Below are 19379 nucleotides of genomic sequence, written 5' to 3'. Positions count from 1 at the left end.
ATGTTGAGGTGTCTTAAGCAAAATGAGACTTTCAACTGTATTTATTTGTTTGTTTTAGTAGACTCTCATACTTTTTTTTCTGTTTTTCTTTATGTTAATTCTGTACATTCAGAAGAAACACTGCAAGCTCCAGAAAAACAGCTTTCCTTTTATGTATTAACAAACATTCTCTGGAGAAGCATTATGCACTTAAAGTGAGAAAAAACCAAAACAAGAGATAACAAATGAGTAACGCCTAACATTAGAATGTGTTTCAACTACTAAAAGCCCCAAATATAAATGCGAAGAATATGCAATGAAATAATAAGGAAATCAATTTTAAGTTGGGATTTAATGAGCTGTGTGAACCAGCTGTACAGACATCATAACAAAGGGAATAACCCCAAACGAGATCCAAATGAGCAATTGCACAAAACTGTGAGACAGCAAACAGCAAGAGGGCTAGGGAGCAGAACTAAATCAGAAATAGAGTGGAAGTTACAGAAGCAAAAAAACCATGAACCATATGTGAAAATATTCGCAACGCATTAGTATTTAATTAGTATAAAGAATAAGAACACTTAGCAGAGTCATCATAAACAAAGATAAATTGAAAACATGCTACTAATAGAAGCAGGCAATCTAACTGCACTACAAGTGTAATTTAATCAGCCACAAGTTCAGATGTAATTTAAAACAAAAAATAGTATTTTGAAACAGCATTTTTCTGCTGCATCTAGTGGTAGAAAATAAAGTATTGAAGTAGACATTTTCATCTGAAATTCCAGGTATTTTGAAAACAAACATAAAAACCCCACAACTGCTCACTATCTACCACTTATACCCAAATTTGCATTACCATTCCATTTTGAATACACAAGGTTTGCCTTTCGGATGAAGAATGTGAAATTACCTTTTCAAGTTTTTTCTCAAATAATTTTTTGCTTGTGTGAAGGCTCTGAAACAGAGATCACACTGCAAATCAAAATTAGTATAAGAATGGAACAGTAGGTCCTTGTTATGTTCTGGTACATTCATTTTTTACAGCATACTAACCTGACATAGGTGTCAGCACAGGCTAAGTGCTTTCAAGAGAAAAACAGTATGCAACAAGTAGGGCAAAAGAAGAGCAAGAGAAACAAAATGGGTTTGAAGGCCTTTGTGACCTTCACAAACATGTTTTCTTAACAAGGAAGACATTAGAAAAGTCCATTGCATATATGCAAGTCATTATAGCTATCTATAGCTATGTACTTATTGGTGACTTATGGCAGAGTTACACCCTCACATTTACATCTTTCAAGCAGGTACAATCTCCTTAAGTTGTGCAAAGACATGACAGTTTATAAGACCTCATAAGCTTCAAGCTTTAAATGAACAAGTAAATTCATGGTAAAGTATGGAAACAGAAAACAAAATTATGAGATGAGGAAAGTGTAAAAAAAGGTAATTTCCCGTGATAAATATTTACAAAGTCTGCTCTAAATGAATGTGAAAATATCAAGCAGCTTTATCTTTTTTTGAGACTATACAACATCCCAGGGTACACCTTCAAAACTTATTAGATTCATTTTGAAGCATAAATAGAAGTTGGAAGACCATCTGAAAGGGCACTACACCTCCACGTTGTTACCTCTAAAATCAACATTTTATTCAAGATTAGTTCCCCAGCTGCAGCAAACTATGTATTTCTGTGTCATTGTTCTCCTAACAAATCTTTCAACTACAATTCCTGTAGAGGAGCATAAGTGCATTTAACAAAAATCTAAAAGAAATAATCAGCAACTGAAAAATAAATTTTAGGAACTGACATTCCAAGAAATACATGGAATTGAAAATAAAGTTTCACTTATGGAAATCAGAAAAAAAGAAAGAAAGAAAGAAAGAAAGAAAGAAAGAAAGAATCTCCACAAATCAGGAATGAAACAAGAAACAACACACAAGAAATAATAGAGTAATTTTCCACTAATGACTAAATTCATTAAACTAAATGAACACCCTTAAATCTAGACTACTCAAGACAGGATGTGAAACTTCATTTCATAAGCATCAATAAGGAGTAGGAATACAAACAGAGTACTGCTTTTATTTAATGATACATACTTAAGAGATCATAAATCGTAACATAACATACAGGAACATTTTTAAAATAGGAAAAACTGTCTGTAAGAATCATTAGCTGGTTTTTGAGCATCCATAAAACAGTCTGACTATGGAAGTATTTTATTCTTGTCTTCAGACAGTGGAAATAAATTTTAAAAAATGTGAAGTACTGCAGCTATGCAATCTCATGTTTTAACTACAATATGCCTATTTAGGTTGCCTAAATTCCCATACAAATTATATTACTAGAAATTGTTGTGGATTACCACTGTCTTAGAATTCCTCCTTTAAAGAGATATCTTCTCAAGACTGCCACATTTAGGAGGATGCAGAAATATACCTCTTTGCTGAGATTTTGCAAATGAATACATTAATTAATTCCTGCATCATTGACTGAAAAGTCAGATTGAAAGCTGTGCACCATAAAGAAAACCCGGATTTTCCATTCTTGCAGCACAAACCAGTTGAAATTACATATTCAACATGTTCATGTACTGCAGAACATGACAAAAATAGCAGGAATTTTACCTAGTTGCTTTTCATCCAGGATTAGAAGAATGTAGAAGGCAAACATCCTTTTATGGTGGCTGCATCCTTAATTTAGGACAGTAAACAATGGGAACTTCATATACAAAGATGTGAAGCACCCAGTTGCCCAGATTAAATATATTAAAGTTTAAAAATCAAATCCCAAAAAAACACCCTGTTTACATATCTATTTACAAGTCATGAATGAGACACTTTTCACAATGAATAGTGATTTGGGTCATCAAAAACTTGATGCAAAACATTATCCTCTGATTTTTTTAGTTTCTAGACCTCCTTGGTCTCAAAGATAACATATAAAAAGGTTGCTTTGGTTTTCTCTTCTCATTTATCCAAATTGTAGCAGTGTACAGCTACTAATGTTCCTGCCAGTTCCAGTTCTGCCTTTCAGAAAGTAATGGGCACCAGGAGTTGTCAGCAGTTTCTCCCAGTTGCTTGGAAATCTCAAGAGACTCAAGTTCAAACAGACATTAAGGCTATTGGAAAAAGAGCACAACAAACACCAGGAGACTGTTTCTCTTCTCATTCTGTTAGGAAACAAAAATTGCTCAAAAGGAAGAGACAAGAATTCTTATCCAGAGGTGAAAAGCGATAAAACTCAATGAAAATAAGCTCTTCAAAGTTGCTTGAAGAAGGCCTCGAACTTTGTGTGGGCATACAGGAGAATATTCTTACAAATCTACAAATCTGCTTACAGATATTATTTATTATTTGTAACTGCCTTCTAAAAACATGACTAAACTTAAGAAACTAAAAACTTAGCATGAAAACCTATATCATATTTTGGTTCATCCTCAAATTCATCCACAGAATGATAAAGAGCATCCAACAATTCCAAAAGACCTTAAGCACTCATTTGCAAACAGTTTCACAGCCATGGGTTATCTTCTGCACAGAAACTTGACAAGCAAGGATGTTGAACTAAAAACAAAACTCTGCCTTAAACTTTGTAATTTGCTCACTCGAAATTTGGGGTGATGAGTGTCACTCTTATCTTGTAGTTGGTTTCATGCTGCAGTTCTTAGCCATCCTTGTATGGGTTCAGTACTCTCAGATGATGCCAAATCTAATGCTTCTGAATGACTCCCATTAGTCCATCAAGCACCTGGTACTGTTTGATTTGCTACCCTTCTTTAGCCAGTCTTGGGTTTAAAATGTTGAGGTCAGCAGCCAACCATCACTGAGTAAAGATACATATGTAAAAACAATACACCTACACTTACTAATTTTTTGAGAGCTATCAGACAAATGATTGATACCTGCAAATGCTGTTCTCATGTGAGTATCCAAACCCAAGGCTCTTGTACATTTTTGAGGGTACAATTAATTAGGAAAATATCCCTTTGGATCTTTACCTAATTCTGCATCTGTTTTAGCCCAATACTTCTTTTCTAAGCCCTTCTGATTGTCCAGACTTTTGTGGGACCTTCTGATGCAAGGTATGCCCATAAACTGGCAGTGTTCAATAGTTCATTTCCTAGATACATGTTTTGCTGCTTCCATGAAATGAGGTGACTTGTTACAGAATGTGAATACACAGGATGTAGGATATGACAATGTAGAACAGCTGAAGGCCTCAAGTTCTGTAGTGTATCAATTTCGTATTGAAAGTATCCCATTAAGTGAAATGCTTTCACTGAAATTTAATTTGTTTAGATAAAAGAATTCCCCAGAAGCACAGAACTATAAATTCTACAGAATCATGCCAAGAGAATGAAAAAAAAAGAGAAATAAGGAAAGCTAGAAGCAAACTTACTAAATTATTTTATCGCCTGAAGTGAAAAGCAAGAGTAAATAAATACTTAATTTTTAATACATTAAATAAGTTTATTAAGCACAACAGAGGTTGCTCATTAATCATCCGTGAAAAACTGGTCTCTTTATTTTTTAGGGCACAGAATTTTATACCTCTCCTCCTCTTCGTGACACAGGGAAGTATGAGTAAGGAAAGCCCAAGTGCGGCAGATTTCACGTACGGTGGAACGGCGTCACTGCGGTCCAGCTGTTCGCTTCTCGCTCAGCCCTGCAAGAGCAGCCGCCGATCCCGGGGAGCCCCGGCCGCTCCCGCAGCGCTGCGCACCCCGCCAGGTGCGGGCACCGCGGGCCGGGAGCGCGGCCCCGCGCCGGGACAGCCCCGCGGGACGGGGGAGCCGCGGCCCCGCCGCACCTGGGGGCGGCTGCCGGGGGCCGCACCTGGCAGCGGGGCGGGCGCAGGGCCGGCCCCTCAGCGCGGGGCTGCGGGACTACCCCGCGGGGATCCCCAGGCGCCGCCCCGGGGGCCGGTGACCACCGACGCCCCTCACCACGGCCCCGGCCCCGCCCCGCCCCGGCAGCGCGGGGGTCGGGGGCCCCGAGCCCCCCCGGGCGCTGCCGCCGCTCCCGGTACCTGCGGGCGCAACTTTTCCCCCGCCGCCGTTCAAACGCGCTGCCGTAAAGCGCCCGTCTCCCGTGGCAACAAGGTTCCGGGCGAGCACTAGGTGTAGGAAGGTGATGTAAAAGTAAAACCACCCAGTGTCGTAAACCAGGTCCGGGGGGGAGGGGAGGGAGGGAGGGGGGCGGGCGGGCGGGGGAGGAGGTGACTGGAGCATTTAGACACCAGCGAGCGGATCATGGCGGATGGCCCCAGGTGTAAGCGCAGGAAGCAGCCGAACCCGCGCCGCAACAACGGTCAGTCACCCGCGGGGCAGCGCCGCGGCCGCGCTGGAGCGGCGGCGGGGCCGGGGCGGGGGTCGGGCAGAGCCGTCCCGAGCGCCCAGGGGAGTGGTCGGGCGGGCGCCAAAGTAATTCCCCCGCCGCGGCTCGCCGGGAGCGCGGCTCCCTCCGCACCGTTATATCCGCTACCTGGAGCCTCCCTCGCCGCCGCCTCCCTCCTCCGCCTAGCGGTGCCTCCGCACTCCGCCGCTGTCCGGGACCGTTACACGCTGCTTCCCCCGCACGCCCCGCGACCGCCCCGCCGCCGGCAGCGGGTTCGGGGGCCCCCGGCCGCGCCGCCGCCCTCCGGCCCGGGCGGGGACGCCGAGCCCCGCGGGGAGCGGCGGGGGAGCGGCCGCCGCCCGCCCGGCCGCGGCAGCCCCAACTCCGAAACTTGTTACCTGCGCGCTACCCCGGGCGGAGCGGGGCCTCCCCCCGGCCCCGCGGGCGGGATCGCCCCGCCGCCCGCCGGCAGCGCCTCTGCCGCCCGCAGGAGTTCCCCCCCCCCGCCCCGCTCGCCCGGCAGCGGGCCGGCTCCTCGCTCCCGGCCGGCGCTCGCCTTTTGGGGGGCTGCGGTAGGGGACGCCGGCCGTCCCTGAGGGGCACACCCGGGAGCACACGCGGGGGAGGCACCGCCGCCGCAGCGGGCAGCGATTCGCGCGGGGGCAGCGCGGCCGCCCCGGGCCGGCGCCCCCGCTCCGCGCCCGCCCGCTCCGCGCCTCCCCGCCCCGCCGAGAGTTGGTGCCCGGCGGCTCCCCGCGGCCGCGCTGCCGCCCCGCCGGGCCGGTGGGGAAGGGAGGGCTGCGCCCGGGCGGCGGGGGCGGGCGGCGAAGTTTCTTCCCTTCCCTTTGGCTTCGGAGGTACCTGTTTGTATAATAATGGGTGGTAACGGTTTGGCCGGGGGCCCCCGCTCCGCTCTCCGTGCGTGTGTGACCAGCTGCTGCAGTCTATATAAGGAATTACATTTACATTTCAGACTTAAGGGCTGCTGTGGGGTGGTGGTTTTTTTCCCTTTGGTACGTGTGTTACTTTAAGATGCAATGGGAAGGTACACGGCGGGGGGAATAAACGCTCATAACACCCACTCTCTACTTATTTTGTGGAAAATGGAGAAGTAGTTCGGTCCTCGTAGCACGACTCTTCGCAGGAGGATGTAGAGCAGGCGATTTTGTAACCCTCCTTGGCAATTTTAGGTTTTATGTGGCATTTCCTGTGCAGGGTCACAGATAGGAAGGCTTTGCCTGCGATCTGAGATGTTTTCGTATGCAGTGAACAGTCGCTGAAATAGATCGGAGTCACGATCGGTGCTTCACCTCTCTAATCCTGACTGTTCGGGGCGTAACGCGGTGATAAATGACGGCCTTTCCAGGGGCTAGCGGGTTGGTTTGATTACGTTGAACTTGAAAGGGTTTTCTTATTTTTGCTGTGTGCGTTTTCTAGCAAGTGTTCTTGTTTGCACGCTCATGTTATTAATTCCTTGTCCTAGTGTAAATATTTATATTTAGCTCATGATTTGGCTGTGTTAAAGGTAAGTTTGGAAAGTGCTTTTCTCTTTACCTTATTAAAAATGTGGATGATCAGAGAAAGGGGCTTTTCTTGTTGCTGACGACATGTGTGTGACATGTGAGTCTGAACCACCCAGCGTCTGTGCAGGAGCTGTAAACATGTTTACCTGAACAGGAAAGAAAATGGATTTTTCTCTTAAAGATCCAGTGATATGAATACCATACTCTTAAAGCATATCAACAGATGACTCGAGAGAGAAATTTTCTGAGAACCTGGCTTTTGAAATCGACAGGAAAAAAAAGATCCCTGATTGCTGCAGCAAATGGCAACTTGTGCAGGTAGAAAAAAAAGATGGTGTTTAGTTTTCTCCTGCATGCATGTCAGCCCCCTCCTGTCTGCTGCTTTCATTCTCAGGGGAGGGATTTATTTACCACGCTTGCTGTCAGTGTTTTTCCTTTGTGCTTAATATTAGAAAACCAGATTTAAGGCTGTTTAGCATGAAACGTTTTGTCTGCAGTGTGTATCACTCGCAGAAAACAAAAGGTGTATAAGATGCGGTATCATTCCAGGTATCTTTCATCTTCATCACTTTTGGACCTCATTGCTGCACCCACTTTATTGTAAAAAGCCTCTGAGTCTTTATCAACTAGTTCTGCAATGTACAATGTAGTGTGTCTTGGTTTTGGCTGCTTTTGGTTCCTTTTATTGAGGAATTAAAACCAACTTAAGTCATTGTGCATTGAAGCATCAGGATTGGTTAGATAATAGAATCTGGATAATAGAGATTTCTCAGCAGTGGGTTTATGTTTGACTTGCAAATATTTACTAAAGACAATGCATAGAAAAAATGTTAACCCTTTAACATTTAAAATAATGAAGTAAGTATGAGGCTTTTTTTCCCTAAGTCTCTAAATGCACTTGGTTCTTACAGGTATCTTCTGTTAATGAGGAATGAGCATAGGGGAGCTGCACCACAAACTGGCTTGTCCATAGTATAAAAAATAAATTTTATGCTGTTTCCTCTCCAGGTTCCCACAGAATAGGAGATTATTAAGAGAGATTGCACTAGACATCCAGTATGCCAGTTAATAATAGTGGGCTATGGCATCCAGTTATTATACTGTAAACTTTTCTTCTGTTTATCTCTTGTTAAACTTAACACAGCTATTCTTGTACTGTAAACTTTTGTTTTGTTTTTTCTTTCTTCCTCCCGCTTTCTCTCTGTGTTTGGGAGCCATCCTGGTGCATTAACTCTAGCTGGAAAGACAGTCTTATCTTCTTAACTCTAGAGCTGGTTCCTTTTCTACCTTGTTTATTGGTCCCTACAGGATATCAGCAAAGAGCCGATTGGTGCTGCCATTAAAGCCTCCACTTACAAGGAAATCTGGCACTTCCTACCTGAAGAAAACTACCCTGTGTCATTGTCCTTAGTTCTAGCCAATACACAAAAACATCTGCTACAGCAGAAGAATTAAAGGAGTGTTGAGATCATGTGATAAATCACAAACATAGCACTGGTTGGGAGTCTCTCATCCTATCTACTTCTTCCCCTTCTCCCCCTCTTTTGATAGAAAAATGAAGAGGAGGAAAGAGAGACATGGTTTGGGTATTTTTTGCCGGTTGTCTGCATAGCCACATTCTTGTGAGACTCCTGTGTAGACTTCATATGGGTTCAATATCAGCAAAGGTTTTCTTATTCGGAGTTGGTTTGCAGTCAGGATTAGTCGTTTTCTTAGCTTCCCTCATATATGTTATAGAATTGTCTTAGTTCGTATTAAACAGCAAAACTACAAGTGACGCATCTAGTTCTTCAGCAATGCTGTGAGATAAGTAAAACAAACAAAATATTTAAAGCTTTCCTTACTAGAGTGTTAAAAATATGCCAACCTTAAATATAGATGTTCAGAAAATAAAGTAAGTATGCTTCAGGTTTTCAGATGCATGTTTAATGGTAAAAGGAAGAATGTATGAATCTGAGTAAATTCTGCATGCTGTCAGGTACGTGGGAGGAGAGGGTATAAACCAGCTTGCCTTTATTTATTTATTTATTTGTTTATTTTACCCCTTGATCACAGTGAGTTCATTACTAAAAGGTTGTGTAGATTGATTTGTTAGAGTGCTATTTCAGTTGCTTTACAGTTGATTCTCCTCTCTTTTTGTTTCTATTAGATAACAATTTAATATAAAATTTTGCTACCAAGCTAAGAAGTGTAAGAAGACTGTAAGTCCCTTTGAATAAGGCAAAAGCATGGCCTATTTCTTTTAGGTCCAGGGTGTTAACTACTGGCAGGATGTCAGGTGTTAGTGACACTTGGGATACAACATTCCTTGTTGTGCCTGTCTTCTCTTGCCCCCTTGCCTTTCTTTTTCACTAGGTATCATGTTTTCACTCTAGTGTTAATTTAAATTTGCAGTTTGGGATTTGTGGAATGTATCCCGCGTTAAAATTCCAGGCACAGTGAACAGATCTACATGGACAACTGAATTAACTGTTTGAGACCAGGAAAACCTCCTCTCTTATAAACAAGTAATACTTTTGTTTTAATGTTAACTACTGAAACATAATGAGCTCTCTTAAAAAGGTCACTGTCTCTTCATTTTTCTGTTGGCAATCACTAACAGTTGTGAAGCAGGGTGTCTTAAGGTAATTAACTACCTGACGCAGTTGGTTTTTTTTAAGGTGATTTGTTTCCTGAAACAATTTTCCTTGCTTGTAGGGCTCTGTACATGTGCTGAAAGGTTTAAGGAGAAGTAGCAAGAAGACAAAACTTTTGTTTTGACATGGGCTTCCCTGTCATAGGAAGCACTCAATTTTTTTAGTTAGAAGTCTGAGGATTTGACTTCTTTGAATTCAGTCCAAATTTTCTGTTGAATATTTTTGGTTACATCAGATAGACTCCATGGGGAGGGGTTTCTGTGGACTTGGAGCTTTATGACAGGTCCTGTTAAGCGGTGTTACTGGCTTTGGTTGGGCCCTTGCCCTCTGTAAGCAGCTCCTCTGTGGACAGAGCAGGTAGAAAGGGTTCTACAGCTGCTCCCTGCTTCCTTCCCCACTGAGACTCTGGTTGTGGTCTTAACCTGTCATTTCTTCTTATAGAAGTTTTCCAGTGGTGGGGGGAGAGGCTGACATGCTCTGAAGTCAAAATGTCACTGTAATGCCTTTCTTCATGTGGAAACATCTGTTTTAACAGAGTTTAAAATGCCAGCAAGGGATGGAAGACATTTTTAATGTGTGTGGGACTGTGTATTACTATGGTAAAGAAATAAAATCAACACTGTGAAACTTGACTTGTAGGTTTTTTGCTTGTTTGGGTTTTTTAACTGATTTTTTTATAAACTGCTGGAACTACATTATCTGGCCGAATGCCTCTTAAGAATCCCTGCTTCTAAATTCAGTCATTATTATTTATAAAAAAATATAAGTGTATTGCTCTCAAGTCATTAGCTGCTTGTAATCACTTTGAAAACATCTAACTAATTGATACTGCGGGCTGACTGGAGTAGGTGTACTTTGTCAACTGTAAACCTGATCTTTAACAGTACATACTGCATCTCTGGAAATCATAAAGATTCTACTCATGATAGGTTTCAAATACCCAAAATTAGAGGTGGAGAGCCAAAAATTACTCTGTTTTTATGTAGGCTTTCATACCATATTGCAAAGTACAGTTCCAGATTAATTTTCAGCTGATTAATGTCAATATTCCTGAATTTTTGATGGTTGTTACCTACATTTTTCAAGAGGACTCACATGTAGGATCTTTTCTGTTTTGGGCAAGTAAGCAGAACCCTGTCTTTCATTTGTGGTCTCAGGAACATTGGTGCTTCATTCTGGCAGCTATAATAGGCCTGTTATTTTTGAGAACTAAATTCTCAAGTGACTTACCCAAGGTCACACAGGAAGTCCATAGCAAGACTGGGTCTCAATCCATTTTTAATCCTCGGGACTACTCTTGCATTTGGCTTGATCTAGAGCCTTAAAGAGAAAGAATAGTTTTGTTATTTGGTAGTTACTATTCTTTTCAGCTTAATTGTTTAAGTTCTTTCATATTTATTGTATTGGAATATTTGTACTTTCAGCAAACAAGTAGCAAGATGCAAAACTCAATTTTGTCTTTAGCCATTTTTAGATAGTATTAAGATAGTATTTTCACTGGTGATGTTTCCTGTCTTCGTAGTCTATGTAATGATGTGCCAGAGAAGTAGAATGTTGTCTTCTGATGTGTTTTGTATTCTCAAATCTTAAGTTCAGTGATGTGAGGGTAGACAAAAGTAAATCACATCAGGAGGGAATCAGTTAAAGACTACACTGTTAACATGAACACCTCTACTGGGATGTGGAGGATTTTAAGGAGGCTGTTTTCTTGGAGTTTAACATCTGGGCAAAAATTATTTCATCAGATACTGGTTTTATTGTGACAGTAATGACTGAAGAAGAGTCTCAGCATATTACCAGTGTTTCTAGTATTTGAAAATGGTAAGTAAATAAAAATGCGTAAGTCCTCCTTAAAACAAAAATTTCCCAGAAATGTGTAAATAAATGCTGGGCCTGGTGTGCTGGTTTGGCCAAATCTAGAAATATATCTTCTGAGAGAAGGCAGGTTACAAACCACTCCTCCCCCACCACCAGGCATATATACTAATTTCTGGGCATAGTGCAGCGATAGGGAATACAGCATCAAGTCACCCCAAGACACCTGGTAAGTCTACTTGACTGGGACAAACACATGCAAGTCTAGGTCTTACCACCACAGCTGCTTGTCACAGGTGGGGCTGTGTGGGAAGTGGCTGTGGGTACAGGTGGGTGCTGCTCCTGCCTGGGCAGTGTGAGGCAAGGTGGGTGTGAAGAGTGTTCTGGTATCTTCGTTAGTGAAGATGTGTGGTTAGCCCAGTCATGAGGTGCTGCAATACATCAGTTTGGGTAGGGATTCTTTCCTGCTGAGGGAAATGCTGTTTGAAGTCTTTAGTAATTAAAAAAAAAAAAAGTGGACAAACCCCCAAGCAAAGCCTAGAGAGCAGAGGGTTGTATGCATGAGTGTTGGATGGGTGAGGCAAAGCATGTGTGGGGAAGGAGGGAGAGTGGAGTATGGAGGGGAGTAGTCTGCTTCTCACTGTAGGTCTGATACCTGATTTCTCATGCACCTTGCTGGCCTTCCAGGGAGGAATGTATTTGGCTGCTGCATGAGAAGATCACAGCGGTAAATAGCTTTGACCTCAGCTGTCTGGGTGATGCCTTGAAATACTGGAGTTGTTGCTGAGTTGTATAGGGGGTTTTATGAGTGTATTTTTTTGTCATGCTTTCTGCTTCCATGGTATGTTGGCAAGTTTTTTAAACCTTTTATAAGCCATGGTCTCTAATCCTCTGAGTTGATTTTTTAGCTAATTATCATGTGCTCGTGTATTCTCAGTCTTGGTTTGCTTTTCTGGTTGTCCAGTTCCTTGCATCTTATTTTGAAGTTGTTGGAAAGAGTAACAGAAGTTTGATATTTTTAAAAACTGTTCACAGTTGCAACTTTCTAGTCTTTAGCCTTTCCTTAAAAGAAGTAGTCACACAGTTACTTTTGGTTTTCCTATTGAACCACAGTTTGTTTATTTAATAATCTATTTATCCCTTTCTTGTATAGATAAGTAGTATTCCTGAGTGACAGTCAAGGAGAATGGGAAGTCCAGTCAAGAGGAGTTAGACTTGATGAATTTAACTGACTCCAGTTAAATGCAGCATAACTTTATAGATCTACCTCAGGACTCCTGAGAAAAATACTACTTCCATCACACAGTATGTAGGCACCTTTCAGGCAGTAAAAAATCCATGTACTGAGTCTTCTCTTCCTGTATCTTGGCCTATACATCCAATTTCTTGTGTGAGTACCTGGTGGCTTACATTCATGTGTTAGGAGGATAGGTGATGGTACAGTAGAAAGAAGAAACTTGTTAAATTTTTATCTGTGTGTGGAGCAGCCAGGCAGTGATTCAGATGTTTCAGTTGGGTAGTGCTGCACATATTAACCAGGTTTCTTTAGACTTGTACATGTGTCCCCAGAAGGGACAATAGAGAAGAAAGGAGTCTTTTTTACTTTGCCTCAATCTGATTGTCTCAGATGCCCTTACTGTAATGTAACTATATCTTTTATTTTAACATACTTTTTCAGAGCAACAGAAGTTAACTAAAAATATGCTTTCTCATTTTTGAGAAGTCAGTACTGTTTGAAAGCAGCCTGTTTCAGTTCTCTCCTTTTCAGCTGTCATTCCCAGCTGTCACAATCTCCTTGACTTTACCCCTGTTGTTTCAAAGCAGTTTGGTTAACAGCTGCTGTCACCCAAAGGTTAAAACCTGAAAACGGGCATCCTTTACTGCTTCCCTTAAAAATATTTGCTTTCTGTTTGGTAGCATGTTTCTTGTTGCTCTCCCTTCAATGTGTTCCATTGATCTTATTTTTAGAGAGCTGTGTAAAGCAAATGAACATGTCTAATGATGAATGTATTCTTCGGGATGTGGTGGGGTGCTTAATTATGACTGAGAAGAGAGGAAAAAAAATTCTTTGCTGTGCTGAGATGACATTGCATCCTGTTCAGTTAGGATCTGTGAATATGAGTAGCAGTCCTTCTTCAGTGAAAGGACAGGTAAAATTAGTTCTTTAAACACCAAGAACCCTCTGTGATACTGGAGTGTATCAGAAGGAAAAGAAACAACTGTTCCTTAACTAACCACATAGTATTCTGTGCTTCTTTTGATGCAGATATCCTCTCTTTCTGCAAGCTCCTTTGTTCTTTAGCTTCTCACAGGTCAAGTGATAGATCAGGAATGCTGGAGGAGATGGCAAGATCACTGGAGATAAATGAGTTATAAACCTTACCAGTCACCATGATCCTGAGACTGACTTTCATGGACAGCACTTGAAGTAAAGGGGTTACGAGTCTGATGTGGTAGAGAATATTTTTACCTATGAACTAGTGTGCCTGTTCTTGTTAGGATCAAATAGTAGTTGGGCCAGTGATGCTAGGGAACACCTTCAGTTTTTGTGATACAAAATGTTTTCATTATTTCAGCAAATGTCCCTTTTCAAATTCTCTTTGATAGGCAGCTGACAGACACTGAGGGCAATTTTCTGTTCTATTTTGCAGGCATCCGTCCACAGATGTGTATATGGAAAGAAGCAAAATGATATTACAAAACATCACAAATGTGGCACAATTTGAAAAAGGTCTGGGGAAATCTATTACAACTGAAAAAGGGCAAACTAAAGAACAGAAAATCAGGCCTTAACTACAGGGCTTAAGTTGATTTTTGTTGAACTGGTAGATCCCTAAAGAAGCAGGTTGGGCTTTTTATTTGTTTGTTTTCCTAATACCTTCCCCCTCACCTGAGCTAACATAATTTTTATTAATGCCCAGAAGCTTCAGGGAGATGAGTTGTCCCTTTTTCTAAAATGTGCTTGTCTTTAAACAGCTTTTCTTAATGCTTTGAGGTATTTTTGCCTTGTGTGCTTCTAGGTATGCATCAGATTTTCCTTCTTCACACCTTCTAGTCAATTTTATCATTTCTCTTAAGTTCCTGTAAGCTATCTACTGTAAGTCATGTTAAGTCTTAGACTGGAAAAGGAGATACTGTTCAGAATCTGTAACCTGTTTAGTCTTCCATCCTGTTTTGTTTATGTCTTTCCATAGCCGTTCCTTTTCTTCATAGTATTCCTGGCACAGCTGTTTGGTTATGTCAAGCAAAATAGAACCAGTCACACACTACTGGATTCATTCTTATGCTATTGTTCACAGGAAGGACATAGGTACAGTTTGCCTGGTAAAGAGCATGAGGTGGTGAATAAGGACTTTGAAGCAGATTTGGAGCTGTAATGACTGGCTTCCTTCCCTGCTGTTGTCCCTTCCCCTTCCTTGCAAAACATTTTCATTTGAAATACTAAGGTGTGGTCATCGGGCATATTTGTTCTCAACTTCCAGTAATTTTTTGCTCACTGGTGAGCTGCACCATAATTACATATGCAAATGTAGTGGTTTTTTTCCTCCTCTTACCTTGTACATGTGGGAGAGGAAGATAAGGTTGCAGAGTACCGTCAGGGATGTGCTGCTGTTGAGGAGGTGCTGCAGATGGCTGCAGAAGGAGACAAGTACTCGTCCTTCAGGACAAGGCTCAGCAGGGGAGTTCAGAACTTCCATGTCTGAAAGGCAACAAGAAAACAGTAATCTTGCTAACTTTAAACTTTACATAGGAGCAGATTGTTGGATGGCTTGTTATAACAACCTATTTTGATACATTCTAGTTACTGAGTGCTGAAAGTGAATTTGCATTTCCAATAGGGATTTGTTTTGTAGACATACATGTATGTATCTATATCGGTAGTTATAGTCAATGATTTAGTCTATTAGACTGGCTTGAATGCTCCCAGTAGCAACATAAGGTAAACTTCTGTTTGTAACAGTGTTGTAATGATAGTAAAACCATAGGGACTAATTCTATGGAACAGACTATTCTGACAACTTCTGCCCTTCGTGGTAAGGTTTACCTTGTACATTTCCCAGATTTGGAATTGACAGACTTACTGAATTCCTGGAATACTAAACATGATTTTGAGCGAATATTGGAAGATAGAATTGGTTCTATAATGCAATCAAAATGCTGGGAGACTATATGCACAAAAGTAAGATAATAACTTAAAAATGAGAAGCAAAATTTAATTGGTAGTTGTGGCATAGGAAAAGGGAAATAGTTCCAGTGACACGTCACACAGTATAACATGCCATGGTTCTCTGTATTTCACCACGTGATTAATCACGCCTGCATAGTTCATGTGGTAGTTACATGATGGAGACAGACACCTTAAAAAGATGAGCCTGGTTTTTACCTCAGCATGTGAGTGAATAAAACTAGTGACAGACATTCTGTTTCTGTGTATTGAGCCAGTTCACACAGGTAGAATTTTACCTTTCCAACTGTAAAGGATACAAATAGACTTAGCTGAATAAAGATCCTGACACACAGCAGAGGTTTATGATCCTGACAGAAAATTCTTACAAGTTGTTTGATGCAAACTGTTGTCTGTGAATCTGATGCTCCAAAAATTTTTTGGCAGTACTGCTTGTGACAGTGCTGAGATACTTTATTTCACTTCTGAAGAAAAGCAAGATGGTTAAGAACTCCAGCAAATATGAGCACTTTCTTTGGTTTTAGTGTGAAGTTGCAAGCCTCCTCCATTTATTTGTGTCAAGTGCCTGGAAAAAAGTAATTTAAAAGCTCCTTGTTGTGCACTACTATATGCAAATCATTTCATTACATTTGCTTTTTGCATATGTATGGTGTCACAATACTTTGGCATATAGAAAATATATACAACTTTTTAGAAAAGAGTGAGTGCTTTTCTGAGGCGGTAAGAAAACAGAAGTGGTGAAATCGAAAGCTTGTCAAATGTCTTGTTCTAATAGTTTGCAGTTCCCTATATTTAGCTCTTATTTCATCTTTCTAACTTTTGACAATATTTTAAGCATTTTAAAGGTCTCGTATAGCAAATTCTCAGAACAAAAATGTTTGTGACGTTTCAAGTTCCAAGGTGCTCGCTTACTAAGTCTTCCAGATTTGTGCCTTAATGTATCATAATAGGCATCCTAATGAAGCTTTTTATGCGATAAATATTTCCCCAACCTGTCTACCTTTAAAGAATTCGTGTGTCTTCCTTCAACCATAGTTTTAAGTAGGACTGTCAATCCAATGTGTGTCTCGTTCATTCTTGGTCTACTGTCGAAGCACTTTGTAGCTGAAGTGTGTGTGCGCATGTGCAGCTGCATGTGCTGTTTTCCTGCCTTTCCTTTTGTCTGTCAAGCTTCTGGCTGATAGCAGATTAGCCATCTGAATGTGGGCAGCAAAGAGTAATGGGCTGTACAGAGTGCCTGGGGCTTCTTGCATACAATAAAATGACTCCATTATAAAGCAAAAAATGACAAGCTTGCCATGGAGGATGTCTGTACTGGGGAGATGGAGAGAGTAGCCTTTGGTTTATGATCATGTAAATGGGTGTAAAATAAACGTAATTTTTTTCAACTGTCAAAAGTATTCCTAGGTGCTTTACAGAGTAGTGCTGAAGGTTCTTCTAGCAGGAAAATACTGATGAGCTAAATGGGTGACGTACTACTTGCTATTCCTGATTGCTGTATATGTGTGGGGGAAGGAAGGGAGTAACAGCATGATGGCTCAGTTTCATTTTCATCATGCAGGTGTGTGTGGTTTTTTCCTTTCTTTTCAATTTTTTTCTCTCTAATGTTTTGCTTAGTTACAGGATTGCATAATCTGCCCTGCAGAAGTGTGTTAGGTTTATTAAGTCTTTTGGAAGATGTGCTAATACAGATTTGAAGGAAATTGGGCCAGGAACATGGCTGAGGCACAGGGAATCCAGATATTGGAGGAGGACATGAAATACAAAGCTGTAGAGAGTTGGATCAAGTAGACAAATGAGGCTGTGTGCAGAAGCACAGTAGCAGGAAAACTAACGAGGAATCTTACCAAGTTTTCTTGACAGCTACACTCACCCACTGTAAGAATCTGGTGTTTAAAAAGCCCTCTCAGTTGCCTACAGTTTACTGTGTCTGTAAGCAGTAGTGGCTGCTTGTGCACTTCTAACTTTCAGTTACATCTTTCAAGAAGATTTTTTTTGTTTGTTTTTATGGCAGTCAAGCTCTAAAAGGTGCTCTCCCCTGGAAAAAAAAAACAAAACAAAACAAAAAACAAACAAAAAAAACCCCCCAAAAAACCAGGTGCAGTATGTTAATTTATGCTAAATGGAAGATCTTCCTGGTTTGCATCTGCTCAGGAAATTAAGACAGCTTTTGATACATTTGACCTTCCAAACTAACTGGAAAGTCAGAATAAAACCAATTTGGTATATGGAATATGGATGAATTGTTAAAACATGGAAAACCTGTCTTAAAATGCTTAATTAAAAAAAACCCCAAACCTCTTAACTGACATTTGGTTTAGTTTGTCTTGCTTGTTGTAGTCTGTTCAATGTGTCACTGTGGCCACATCTGAAGTGGACTCTGGAAATGTATGCTATAGCAGCAAAATGTATGGATTGCAGCTTTTAATAAATAAAATGGGAATGCTGTTGGAAAAAGTTTTATTTTTCTCATTCTGTTAGCTGCTGCCAAGTCTCCTTGTGACTGTTCTGGACATGGATACTATTTGTTGTAAAGATCGTGTCCCTCGAAGATCTCCTTTTAGCTGCATGTTACACACAAAGTTTCCCCAGTCTCTTGGATTGATTCGCCTTAAGTGAAAACTCTTCTTAAAAATTCCTGCTCCCTCCTTCTCCTCCAATAAAGACTTCTGCTCATCGCCTCCCCAACCCCCCAAGAAAAAGGAAACAACTGCTGAGACTGATTATACCATAGAGCTCCACAAATGCTGCTCCCTTGGCAGCAGTATTAATTCTCTTTACATACATTTTTATTTTGCAGTTCAGAATTGTTTCTGTGATCATATGAGCTTTTTATGATGCTGAAGACTATAGCTACTTAGCAAGGAAGCTGGTGATAAAACTAAAGCTTAGTTAACTATCTTTAACAGCGGGTAATCTGTAACTGGTGACAAATAAAACACATTCCAGACTAGTTTAAGAGAGATCTGTGGGGTTTTTCTGGTCTCCTCTTTCCTTGCCCCATGTGATTGCTGTGGTTTACAGTAGGAAGCCGCTAGTTTCTGCAGTCACAGATGGAAAGGGGGGTGTATTCACTGCTAAGTGGTGTAAAGACATCTGAGTAAGAATAAGAAAGTGAACTCTCTTAGGGGAGAAGGCGTTAGCTACATATTTTACAAATCTTTCAACATCTGTGACTTAATTGGCACTCCTGAAAGCAGTATGTTGCATGTTAATGCAGCTTAGGAAAGTTGCATTTATGAATATGAATAAAAAAAATCTAGACCTCTTCTTGTCTTTTATAGGATTTTCATAGTTGCACATCAGACAGAGAAAGGTATTGCCTTGGACTGACCTGGCTGGCATGGCTGCAGTATTGTGCCAGGGCTGGTTTTCAGGATAGATCTGGAAAATTACAGAATAGCAGAGCGGCAGAATAATTGAAAGATCACTTAACCAGAAGGAAATATGGGAAATATGGGTTTCATTATCTTAAAAGTATTTAGGTAATACAAAAAAAATATTCTTTTGGTGGACAGTTTTACTTGCTGCTTTCTGTTTTTTTAGGTTGGAATGGTAGCATAGCTTGTTCAAACACCATATATGAGGAAAGTTTGCCGATATAAAAGGATCTGTGCTACTATATTCCAAACATCCATAAAAGAAGTCTTGTGATGGGGGTATATACCATTGAGGGGTGGGGTGTGTGGAACCCAATGTTCTTGCTTCCTAGAGTTGAATAATTGTTTTTTATTAGTGGCAAGTGATGTGGTATGTCAGTCTGACCAAGCTGTACACCATTTCCAAATGTCCCTTTCAGACAAATTCACTGAAACCAGGAATTTTTGAGAGCTTTCTGGGTCCTGCTAGTACCTGTTAGTTTAGAAGTAAACATTTGGTCAACTAGTATGGTTGAAG

At 41.1% G+C, this 19379-nt stretch overlaps 1 protein-coding gene and 1 long non-coding RNA gene across 2 annotated transcripts in view; one reads left to right on the top strand and one right to left on the bottom strand.

Annotated features, from left to right (window-relative positions):
- Nucleotides 1-312: 312 nt before the first annotated feature.
- On the bottom strand, nt 313-5203 carry LOC116440099. The gene is made up of 2 exons (XR_004238413.1): nt 5015-5203; nt 313-4651 (listed from the first exon to the last, which is right to left on the bottom strand). It is a non-coding gene; the product is annotated as an uncharacterized LOC116440099 (long non-coding RNA).
- ZEB1 (zinc finger E-box binding homeobox 1) overlaps nt 5202-19379 on the top strand; it is a 124233-nt gene continuing 110055 nt past the window's right edge. The window contains exon 1 of the mRNA XM_032100419.1: nt 5202-5295. Coding sequence (XP_031956310.1) covers nt 5238-5295 — 58 coding nt within the window. The 5' untranslated portion in view covers nt 5202-5237. The remainder of the gene's footprint in view (nt 5296-19379) is intronic.

This window comes from Corvus moneduloides, chromosome 1 (assembly GCF_009650955.1).
Source record: "Corvus moneduloides isolate bCorMon1 chromosome 1, bCorMon1.pri, whole genome shotgun sequence".
Taxonomy (NCBI): domain Eukaryota; kingdom Metazoa; phylum Chordata; class Aves; order Passeriformes; family Corvidae; genus Corvus; species Corvus moneduloides.
Note: the sequence above shows the minus strand (reverse complement) of the source record. Positions and strands in the feature narration are given on the sequence as shown.